Source organism: Phyllostomus discolor, chromosome 5 (assembly GCF_004126475.2).
Source record: "Phyllostomus discolor isolate MPI-MPIP mPhyDis1 chromosome 5, mPhyDis1.pri.v3, whole genome shotgun sequence".
In the NCBI taxonomy this organism is placed as follows: domain Eukaryota; kingdom Metazoa; phylum Chordata; class Mammalia; order Chiroptera; family Phyllostomidae; genus Phyllostomus; species Phyllostomus discolor.
Genome location: NC_040907.2, coordinates 52,313,983 through 52,326,562, shown reverse-complemented (window position 1 = coordinate 52,326,562; position 12,580 = coordinate 52,313,983). Strand labels below are relative to the sequence as shown.

The 12,580-nt window shown below is 35.2% G+C and overlaps 1 protein-coding gene across 2 annotated transcripts in view; it reads left to right on the top strand.

The window, feature by feature from the left end:
• The window catches only part of PTGER3 (prostaglandin E receptor 3), an 80,931-nt gene extending 69,709 nt beyond the window's left edge, over window positions 1-11,222 (top strand). For both annotated transcript variants that reach the window (XM_036026289.1, XM_028512920.2), the window contains 2 exons: window positions 5,286-5,377; window positions 8,256-11,222. In XM_036026289.1, the coding sequence (XP_035882182.1) occupies window positions 5,286-5,377; window positions 8,256-8,259 (96 nt within the window). In that variant the 3' untranslated portion in view covers window positions 8,260-11,222. The remainder of the gene's footprint in view (window positions 1-5,285; window positions 5,378-8,255) is intronic.
• The last annotated feature ends 1,358 nt before the right edge of the window (window positions 11,223-12,580 follow it).

The following is a 12,580-nucleotide window of genomic DNA, read 5'->3' as shown; positions in this document are numbered from 1 at the left end:
AGTACTTCATAATTTGGGTTATTATTTAGGAGGGAGTCAAAGGGAGAGGAAATAGGAAATGCAGATATGTCATGTAGAGAAGCTGGTGGTAAAGGAAGGTGAGGAACTGGACCACATTTACAGAAAGGGAAAGAGTCGAGCAGCCAAGCACTGGTGTTTCTGTGTATTTTATTTCTCAAGAAAAGGAAAGTGTATGATTATCTGATGGTGAATGGAATGGAGCCAGTGATCAGAAAGACAGAAGAGGGAGGGGGACAGCTGTGGGGGCAGGATGATCTGTAATGAGGACACAGCTAGAGGTGTTAGGAGGCAAGTAACTGTTGAATAGTTTTCTCTGTATCCCTCAGGAGTCCAGCTAGCCTTTATAATATGTTACAGATTTGGCATTGAAACTCAGAAGAGAACAATGCAGACCACCATACCCCTCATCTGTTCAGGATCAGGCAGTGGATGGGGAGAAATTAAGAATTCACAAATATTTAATGGGCTGTTACTCTGAATCAGAGTATGAAAAACTAACAGAATAATGCAGCTGCGCAGAAGGCACTCTGATGATAGGCTAAAAAGTAGCTGTAGCCTTACGGGTCACTCTGGAAGAAACCTCATGGACGAACCAACACAGTGTTCACCAGACAGTGGCAGAGTGGCTTCAGCAACACAGGCGTCAGGCAGCCTTAGCTGGCAGCCCGGCAGCCACCGAGCCATGACAGTCTACCAAAAACCCAGGCTGCGTTCAGGTGCCTGAAGTGTGACCACTCATATTTCAATCTTTTTACCACAGTTGCCACAAAATAATAATTCAGTCCAAGAGTCAAATTCAAATCAAAGATCTCTCTTTCTCTGTCTCTCTCTCTCACAGACACACACACAGTCTTAACTGGAATGTTTAAAAATACCCTGTAACATTTGCTTAGTAAATAAAGCTGTATTAACTGAAATCTTTCATATCCAGAGAAAGGACCAGCTTTGCCAGCAGATTGGGTATCATAAATATTTGGCAATTTGGAAAAAACACAGAACTATAAGCTCAGCTACAACAAGAGGAAGAGGATTTTTTGAGCCAAAAGATCTTGGTCACCATAAGGACCATCAGAGACACCATCTTCCTGGCCATAAGTGCTAAGAGGTCTAAGAGAAGCCTGTTAAACCTGTATATCCTACATTCTCAGGAAAGACCCATACTTTTGTGTGGATGAGAGTCAGTATATTAAAGGGGTAAATTGAATAAAATGTAAAAGAGTTTGGCATCACCTGACATAGTATGGGCTTTGCATAATGTTCCCACTTTTTCTTCCTTCCACCCAAGGTAATTCCCTTTTTAAGTATTGCTTTTCACTATAGATGGGCAACGTTTTGTCCCTAGCTCAAAGGATTCCAGGCACCAGCAGCAGGAGTGGAGAAGATTATTTTTTGTATAGGATACCCTTCCCAGAGTTCCTCAATCTATGCACATGGGCAGACTTCTCTTCTACCAGATAAACTTAACTTGCCAAGTATTTGCTTGAAACTGTGTCCCACATGATTGGACCTGCCCAGAACCTCCCAGGTCCTGTATACCAGTTCTGTGCACTCATCCCCAGCTTCTGCTTGTTTTGCTGCTAACTGCTAGTGTTGCAACTTTAGAGGCTCACCCATGGACAGAGCCAGAAGAGCCTCAGAGCTCTATTCCTCCCTAAAGTAGCAATGGCTGAAAAACATGGGTGTGGAAAAGCCCAGACCCCCTTGTCTAGAGATGTGATAAACTTCTAAGTGTAATTTATGCTCCTAAATTTCCCAAAAGCTCAGATTGAAGTTGGAATCACCTAAAATTTCACACTTACTTGGATTCTTCTCTTTCTATGTTCTACATTCCCACTCCTTACTGGTTCTCCTGGGAGCACATGTTTAATAAGTCACTGGCACAAAATCCTTGGCTCAAGATCTAAGGTTGGGAATACAGAGCCTAAAATAGTCATTATCATTCATTCATTCATTCATTCACTCAGAAAAACATACTCAAGTGTCTAAGTGCTTTTCCCAGTCTAGCAAAAAAAAGTGATATATAGTTAGCCGAAAGGTAGCTGTGGATATTCTCAAGGTATTCTGTGGACCATTTAGAGACTACACATTTTTAGAGCCAAAGGGAACTTTTTTTAAAGATTTTATTTATTTTTAGAGAAGGAAGGGAGGGAGATAGAGAGAGAGAGAGAAACATCAATGTGCAGTTGCTGGGGGTCATGGCCTGCAACCCAGGCATGTACCCTGACTGGGAATCGAACCTGCGATACTTTGTTTCGCAGCCCGCGTTCAATCCACTGAGCTGCGCCAGCCAGGGATGGAAACTTTTAAAATATAAATATATCATCAGATCTTGTGAAATACCTTAACCTAGTAAGTTCTTAAGTGTGGGACAAGATTGGGTCAGTCCTTGGCTTCATAATATTGACTGTTGAGGAGAACCAATCAATTGCTTAGAATTCTATTTAATTCACAAACATTTATTGGGCTCTTGCTCTGAATCAGAGTGTGAAAAACTGACAGGCTAATAAGTACAATACAATAAGTACATCTTGACTAATGTATACAACACTATGGAAATATCATAGGAGGAATGATACTTTCCCCCAAAAATGAAAGGCTGAGTCTCAGAGGATAAGTTGAATACATTCTGGACAGAAGTAAAGAGGGCATTTTAGAAAAGGAAAAGCAAACTCTACAGCAACTAGGTTATAAAAAGCATTGGCAGATTTCTTGAAGAGTGAGTAGTTTAGTGACTCAACACAAGTTTCCATGAAGAGGAGAGGCAGGAGATAAACCTGGAGGTCTAGATTAGAGCCACTCAGTGGTGGGCCTTAGCTACTTTAGAACTTTATCCTGTAGTGTGGGGAAGCTTCAAAGATATTTGAGGATGTCAAGGTTTGCCTTAGAAACAATATGAAGGATGTGTTTAAGTTAAATCATATATAATTTCCAATATCCAACCATTTTGATCCAACAAAAATGGAAGTTTCATAAAGTTCAAAATAATACACTAGCCAAGAAGAATGAGGAACAAAGACTGGAGACAAGGAGTAAAAATAAAAGAGACATATAAGAAAGAAAATTGGCATAAAATGAATGATCCACGGTATGCAGGGGCAGAGCAAATTGCAGAAATTAGATGTGACAGTGAAGGAAATTTTTCTCATGAAAATGATGGAGGGAATTATGAAAAGTATGCACAAAGAAAACAGGGCTCCCTCCTGGCCAGGTATCTGGGTTGGAGCATTGTCGTGTACACTGGAAGTTTGCAGGTTTGATTCCCGGTCAGGTCATATACCTAGGTTGCAGGTTCAGTCCCTAGTGGGGGCATGTATGGGAGGCAACCAATCGATGTTTCTCTCTCTCCCTTCCTCTCTCTCTCTAAAACCAATAAACATATTCTCAGGTGAGACCTAAAAAAAAAAAGAAAAGAAAAGCAAAGAGGGCTCACTGGAGAAGTTATGGGGATCCTCATAGCAGACTTCAGCACTCCAGTCCCTTCTCATATTACCTTGCAGTGCCTCATTTTTTGTTGCTTTTTCTGCTACTTGACATTGTGCAGCCCATGATATTCAAATTCCTATAGTTGTATCTGCTTCTAAAGTTGAGCCTACAAATAATGCAATCCCAAGTGCATTTACTTAGCTAAAACAGGCCTCTAAATAAAAATAAAAGTAGAATAATAACAAGAAGAGAAACCTGGTGGTCTTTTAGTGCAGGTAACTTAATCTAACTATATCATTCTTTAACATGTGAAAGGTCTTCTCATACAAGGGCATACAGGGGATTCTGAAAGTCTCAGAGAATAAATAGAAACACCTGTTTGTTTTTCCTGTTCTGACCTCAGCTCTTCCAGGGCCACACTATTTCTATAAAAGGTGCCACTAAAAATTTTCTGTTTGCTCTGGCATAGATGTTGGCTAAAGTGTAATTTTGTTGCAAAGAAGACATGCCATTTTATTTTCCTTCAAAACACACTACCTTCCTAAAACAGAAATTATTTATTTGCTTGATACAGTCAAGAACCAGAGAACCACATGTCTGTCTGGACATCTTATGTAACGTTATGCTACTTGGGATAGGAATTCTGTTTAAAATTATGTTAATTAAACTTTGGAGAAACAAAAAAGATTCTAGGAATCCAACAAAAAGATTGAGTAAAGAAACATTGAATTTATTTCTGTCTGCTTTTTCTCATAACAATTTTTTGTAAGAATTTAATTTTAATCTGCTGTTTCTTAGAATTACTGAGAAATGTATTAAAAGGAAATGTTTTTCAGGGTTTTTTTCTTAATATTTTTATGGCATCCAATGAGGTTAAGCCAGTATTTGGAGAATCCTGTTGAGGGATTGGCTTCAGGGCCATTTACACCATGAACACTTATTGACTGTGACCTATGTGCCAGACACTATGGTAACTACTGGAGACACAGTGGTAAACAAAACCAGGGGTGGTTTCTACTCTCAGGACACTTGCAGTTTAGAGATAATGACAAACATTAAACAAATAATTGCACAAATAACTATGCATTTCAAACTACCATGAGTTCATGAAGAGAAAATATTTGATATTACATAGTGGGGGATTAAGTCCTAGTCAACAGAATGTTCTCCAAGAAAATGATTTTTTCAAGTTGAGCTCTGACAAATGAGGGAAAGTCAGCCAGGTGATGAGGGAATGGAAGAGCACTCTAGGTGGAGGAAGCTTCAAGTCCAAAGCCCTCAGGTAGGAAGGAAGATGGCACTCCTCATGCAGGTCATAGAGGACTAGAGTGGCTTGAGCACACAAGAGCAAAGGACAAAAGTTTCAAAACAAAGCTGGAATTGCAGCCAGAGGCTACATCAAACAGGACTTTGGAGGTCATATTAAGAATTCTGGTCCTTATCCTAAGTTTAACAGGAAGTCACTGAGAGCTGGAGGGTGGCGGAGTTAGATTTATCTACACCAATCATTTGAAGTCAGTGAGTTTTTAATCAGCATTTAGCAAGTGCTGTGTTCTAAATTCTAAACTGCTCTAGGGATTTAGAATTCACCTTAGACCTGGCCTCTCTCTCAAGTCATATCTGGTATGGAAATTTGGGAAGAAATAGAGTGTGGGCTAAAGCACAGAGGCAGGAATGAGATAGTCTTGGGAAGAGAATAGCCAAAGCATCTTTACTTAGCCAATGGGAGCTAATGTACAGAGTTTGGTTTTTTGCTTTTCTATGCAAATGTTTGAGAAAGTGTCATCTGACCAAAGGAGGTGTAATCAATAATTCTGTCCACTGAAACCCTCTGTTCACAGATCAGGAACCACACAAAGAACTGTGCATCCAGCTCCATTTCTTTACCCCACCAGTGCACCTCAACCTTGATGTGGAGTGACCACTTGGAAAGGTGAGATTCAGAGGCTGTCTGGATTTACAGCATAGCTGACCATGCCTCCCTGTTCTGATCTGAGTTTGTGTTACAACAGCAGACTATCTCTAAGAATAAAATGAAGATTAAACACACATATCTGATTAAGGAGGACTAGATTCCTTAGAAGAGCTTTTGTTTTTTTTAGTAACTTCACATAAATTTCCTCCAACTATGAACTTTCTGAAATTGGGTCCAGTCTGATCTTGTGACTGATCAATTTTCATGTCCCTGATTTCCATAGTAAGAATAGTTTCAGAGAGCATTTTAAAGAGAAGCTACCCTTGTTTTAATTAGACAGCAGGACTTGACAGGGTTAGCATCCTCTTGCTTCACCTTCTGATTAGATGTATTTCTTTTTCTGATGCCATTTTTATTTTAAATTTCACTGAGAAGACAAAGTAAGATGTCAACAAGACAGTTCCATAACAGTAATAAGCATTTCATGACCATATACAGTTTTCTTTTCAAACATGCATATATTTTAATAGGTATTGCTAGATAAAAGTTAAAAAGGGGCTTTAACAGTAAAATTATTATCCAGGTGGGAACATATATCTACACTCTTTTCCCAGATGGGTATGACTTCTTCAGTTCTAGTTGCAAAGGAGCTTTAATTAGCATTTTATTTCTCTTGAATATTTTATTTCTCTTGAATATTTTGAATATCTTTTGGATATTATTTCAATCATTATTAGGGATACTTTTAGGAATATGTGGTGCTTTGGTAGGAAAAAGCATTCTACAATGGAATACATGTATTCTTTAGTAACATACATAATGAGGACATGGTGTTATTGTCAATTATTCAAAAATATTCTGCGCCTGTAAAGATATTAATGACTGTAATATCCTATTGATAAATGTATCCTTATTTATATATATTTTTCTCTGATATTAGGTATTTAAGGAGTTGTAACTTTTTTCTTTATTTCTTTTTCTCTTTCATTTTAATTGAATTTATTGGAATGACATTGGTTAATAAAATTATATAGGTTTCAGGTATACAATTTTATAATACATTATCTGTATATTGTATTGATTAGACCTATTTCATATAATGCATGTAATTCAATGAGTGAACATTCTAGAAAACAGAACATAATGCCAAATATAATACATGTTGATCATTTTAAATTTTGGGTACTTGACTACCCTGCCTCCAAAACATCTTTTCAGTATTTCTGCCATTGACTATAGGGTTAACTGAATGAATAGCCTTGTGAGTACTACAGCATTGTGGGATCTTTTTTGTTTTAATGAGATAATATGAAAAGTTCCACACTTAACTCTTTGCATAAGTTGAACTCTTCATTTTAATGAAAAGTCGCCACGTTCATTTTACCCATTTCCTAGGCAGGCCTGTGTACAATAACTCCTCTCCTCAGCATGAATTGTTACAATGGACAGGGACACTCATGTAGCTCAATTTCATTGGCCATTTGTCCTCCCATGGTTGAGATAATTAAAAAACAGTCACTTTTGTTCTTCAGGGGAAGATTTAAATGTGTTTTTCAATAGAGATGTGGTGTACAACAGTGCCTGAAGGATAAAAATAAGCTGGCTGATCCTGAGACACAGCTTAAAATCACTAGGCCAATAAAATTTTTTCTCAGCTCAACCTTTATAGCCCTATATTCTTTCCCTAAATATGAACATATAATGCATGTAATCTGGGCACTGTTTTGCCATAAACACAGATTCCCCTGGAAAACAAATGAAGGGAAAAGAAGGGAGATATCCACTTCTCATCTCTTTATTGATTGGGGTTCTATAATTTCATTTTTGATTTTTTATAGTAAATCTTATTATATTTTCCTCTTATCATAAAAATAATCCAGGCTGTCTACAGAAACTTTGGAAAATGAAGAACATTAAAAAGAAAGGTAGCTTACTAAACTTCCCCTACTCAAGAAAACTCCACCATCATTTTAGTACATTTTTCTCTTATTTTTCCTCTGCAATTTTCTTAATTTTTTTACATACTTATGATAATATTATATATGTATTATTGTCCCCTGATTTTGTTTCATTTAACATAAAATAAGCATTCCTTATATTGTTTATAAATTGTTTTGAGAGTAATTTTAATATTTATATATTCATCTATTAAAACAATACACTATAGTTTACTCAACCATAATCTGTGTTCAAATTGGCACCATGATAAATAGAACTTTATCATAACCCAAAATTCAAATGCAGAGGTTTTTCTTTAATATATTTGGTTGTTTTCTAAACCATAAGTTTACTTTGAAGAATAAATACTTTGTAAATTGTTTAATTTTTAAAGACCCATATAGTCCAACTTCTTTCCAAAAGAATTATAGTTATTAAAAATTTCCTCAGCAATGAATGAGAGTTTCTGCTTTGCTTTACTTTAACCAAAATTGTGCATTATCTTAAAAAAAATCATACACATAATATTTTGTTGGTTTGATAGGACAATTATAGGGCGTGTCTATTTCAATTTGCATTCCTTCTTATACCTTTTTATGGTATAGTTATATATTGATTAGGGTTTGGTTTTACAGCAAGATTACTTGATCATTTGGTATGTCTACAATTAATATAGCTTCATGATTTCATTATTCTTCTGGATTAGAAACTTGGAACCAGAAAAATTACTCAGAAAGAAAAGCATATACTTAGCATAATTAAATGATCCAGAGGATTAAGTGATTCAAAATCCAGAGTTAAATTACTTTTATTTTCAAAACAAATAAGTCATTACTTCAAACCAGAATGTTTTGATGTCTAAGATACTTATATTTCTTACTTACATCTTATTTCTCATACCATACCAAAAAGTACTCTTATTTTTGCTCATTACATCTTTCTCTCTCTATTCTAACAGATAATGAAAGAATGGAAATGGACTTTTCTTACAATTCCTGCTGCCCTGAATTTGTGTATTTCTTCCCACCTGAGAAGGAGGATTTTATATTTTGATTTGGATTATTTTTTCATTCTCATATTATTTTACTTTAATTATTTTTGTCAGTAATACTCACTGAGAATACATTTATCATTATAACCTATGCTTGCAAGTGTTAAATTGACTCTTTTTAATTAATTTTTTATTGCTGTTCAATTACAGTTACCCCCATTGCTCTCTCCTGCCCACCCCACCCTCCCACCTGTAGTCCTCCTCCCCACCTCCCCACCATTGTCTTTGTCCATGGGTCCTTTATACATGTTCCTTGACTTGACCCTTTAAGTTGACTTCTGGAGCTAGATTTTGAGTATGTATTTAAGAACCTGGGCAGAATTTCACAGATGGTGATTAATCAAAAAGCAAAAAGAAGAAAACCCCATCTTCTGGGAGTTTGTCCCCAACTTCAAACTTTGATCTGAATTTAAACTGATGTGGACATCTTTACATTTTGTCATTGTTTTGATTTTATAGTATGAGTTTAAAAAATCAGTATAAGTTTTGACAATGTAAAGTCAACATACTGAAAGTAGAATTGAATTAATAGGACATAAATTTAATGAGATAGAAAAGTATGCTAATTGAAGGCAGGACTATACCATGACAAAAGTTATTCATGCACAATGTGTGATTATTGTGGAGATGTTGTATCCTTTTGGGCTGAACTTGGAGCTCAAAGTCCCTACATCTATATTCTAGTTATATGTCATTTAGTAACTCAAGAACCAATTTAATCCTTATTTCTGTCTTTGAAGATTAGAAGCAATGATGTAGCTAAGGGTTCTCTTGAAGTGTCATAAAAAACAATAATAAGGTTAAATGATTAACTATTGAGTTAAAGCAATAAAACACCCAAGCTCAAACTTCTGATTCACCACTATCAATTTAGTATTTCCTAAAATTTATTCTCTGGTGACATAAAAAAGGCAAAATTATTAAGTGACATAGTTATGAAATATCAAATTTTGTGACTTTTTATGAAAGGAAGGAATCTATTTCATGTGTATTGAAATAAATTCTGTAAAATTAAAAAAATACTTTATATTATATAATGTTTATCTTTCAGCTAATATGATCTTACCCACCTATAAATTCAACCAACCTTTCTTCTCTCATTTCTCTTTCTCCCTTTCTTCTTCCTTTCTTTCCATCTCTTCTTTCATTTAACTGAACACATTGTATTTAATAAGTGTCCCTTCTTTAGGAACTGTGCTAAGGGCCATGCTGCCACCTACAAAGACATCTTGGGAAGAGATGATAATATAGCATCAGCAGCCAATACTGTGACTCCATTGTTATTTTGGCCAACTAAATTAATCCAAAATAGTTGAGTCATTCCTCTTAAATAGTTGAACCAGTTCTGAATTAGTTATAGACTACAATTCTTTTCATTCAAACCTGTATTTGAAAGGGCCTTATGTAACTAGCACAAAGCAGATGCTGTATACAATCTATTGATTCAGGTTTAAATTCAATACCTTTTATTGAGCAAGTTGAATTTTCCAATCATAGGAATGTCCATGCTTCTGTTACATCAGTCTGTCCATCATCCATCTCTGTGGCTGTCTAGCTGTCATCTAGTTATTATTTTATTTTTACAAAAGAAACTAAAGTTTACAGAGGGCTTGTCCAATGTCACATGGCTAATATAAGAAACCAAACCCAAGTTCAAGCATTTTGATTCCAGGCTCTCCCAATAGCACAGTAGGATTTGAGATTTGCTACAATGATATTCCATTTATAAGACAATGTAGCATAGCAATAAAGGCATGGGTTTGGGAATCAAGCTTGGATTTAAATCTGGCTGTTTTACTCACTATCTCTGTGACCTTGAGAAAGTTAATTAATCTCATGGAGTCTCAGTGTATTAATCTATAGACCAAAGCTAATAATATTTACCTGTGAGGTTATTGTGATAGTGTATGTAAAATAACACAAAATGTACTTAGTAAGTATTAACTGTGATTAATTCTTTATCCAGACTTATCTCCAACTACATGATATAAGTTCTCAATTTCAACTCTAAACTGGCTTCCTTGCTGTGTGGGTTTAAATGTCATGGACAGAATCAACTTCAGATCCATGACTGTTATTCTTGTTTACAATACCTCATGATTATGTTTGCCTATGCAAAACCTACTCATCTCTCACATGTTCAAATCTCACCTTGTCCTTAAGCCTTGAACAATTTAAGTATCTTTGGTCTCTTCTTACCTTTATCCAAAACTCAGAAGTCGTATAGTGCTCATTTTGAAGAGTATTGTATTATTTCTTAAATATTTTTATTATGTATTTTTTCCCTTGACAAAATTTTATTTTATGGTGGTCTGGACCCTTTTCTTATATTTTATTCACAGATCCCATAGCACACCAAGAAATATGCAATTTATTTGGTAAATTCTCAACAAAGGAACAATTTGTGTACAAGATCAGCCATTGAAAATTTCAGCAAATGTGATAGAAAGCTTTTTGTTTCCATGTTTTTGTTCATCTTAGGAATTTTCATATTAAACTTTTCTGATTTAAAAATGTTATATCCAGGCAGAATAATTACAGACAGTTTACTACAATAATGTTTATTGAGGATCTACATGTGAAAATAGTAAAGTAACAAAATGACTGGAAACAAAATTTTTCTCAATTAGGAATGATCTTTGTACAATAAGTTTGACATCTGGTATGGAGGCAGTATATGTCAGTATAAAATGCTTTCAATACTCTTTAATTTACAGAAAAGTATCCATTGTATATTAAATTCACCCAAAATAATAAGCTCTGTAACATCGAATATTCTGGATCATGATTCAGTGACACACTGATTTTTAACAAGTGCTTTTATCTTTGTTTTTTTTGTTGTTGTCCTAAATAAACACGTATCTCTATATTGTATAATGGGGTTATATTAAGGATAGAATTAAACCTCAAAATAAATTTCTTAGGAACTCTGTAAAAAATGTTGCATGTGGAGAAATAGTATGTTTTATTGTAATTATAGTAATTACTGAAAAGCTCTATGGGATCCATGTGTAAAACAAATATGTGGTATTAATATGCCTTATGAGTGGGTGGCATAGACCCAGTTCTTGTCTACATATAAGGTGTAATTTTACACCTACGCCTTTCGCATTGGAAGAAATGAACTCCTACACCTCCTCCATCCTGTTGTAGAATCAGTGCTTTTATTCAGTACTGCCTCTGCAACTCAGCACAAAACAAAACAAACAAAAAATCTCAAGTTGCGATGCTCCCAAGAAAGGATGTGCTAAGGTGATGCAGAGAGGTATGCCAAACCATGCCAAGATCTTAGAGCTGGAGAGAGATTAAAATAACAACAACAACAACAACAGGAAAATGTTAGAGTTAGAAGATTGAGCTTCCATCAGAAACCATATTTATCCAAATTCTCACTCAAGGAAAGAGAAAATTAGAGTCATTACCTTTTATATGTAAATGTGTATATGTGCTTTATAAGTGGATTTGGTCTATGAAAAATGTAAAAATTCAGATGGAGTTGAATCTATTTACATGTTTACTGTCTGCAAGAATGACTTTTAAAAATTAAATAAATGATGATGAAATCCAGGTTATGAGGACACCATCAGAACTACTTAAGGCAACAAAACTTATCAACATCCTCAGTAATTGGAAGCACATTCAAGTGGAATTTGTTGTTAAGATCATTGTAATTATTGAGGAACCTTAAGGATCTGTGTAAGATATACCTTGGTTGATATACTTTTAATTACTATGAATACTTAAATGTTTCATTGCTGTCTTTAAAATATTTGTACTCACCTTTTCCATTAATCTAGGCTACTGCTGAATTCTTTGTTAATTTAAAATATCTCTAGGCTCATCCCATGGATAAAAGCGTTTTCTGTTCCATTTTTGTCCTTAGGCTATCTTTTCTTTTTATTATCTCCAATGCTTTTTTTAAAAATTAAAATAATGTATACAGTATGTAATTTTAAGAGCTTTTATAATGTTTTTAATACTCAACCACGTCATCAACTCCTTGTGGGCAGGACCTGTACCTATCTCCTGTACCTGTGGAGTCCAGCAGCGTGCTAAGCACAGAGTTGTCAATAAAAACTTGGTGGAGAGTCTAAGCGACCAGATTGCAGACTCTGTCAGTGATATTTAAGACAACTAGGTATGCACGCTGTAAGTAAGGATTGAGAGTTGATTTTCTATTTACTTTTGCTCTTCAATATTGTGCCATTTTGGTCATCCATTAAATTTGAGTT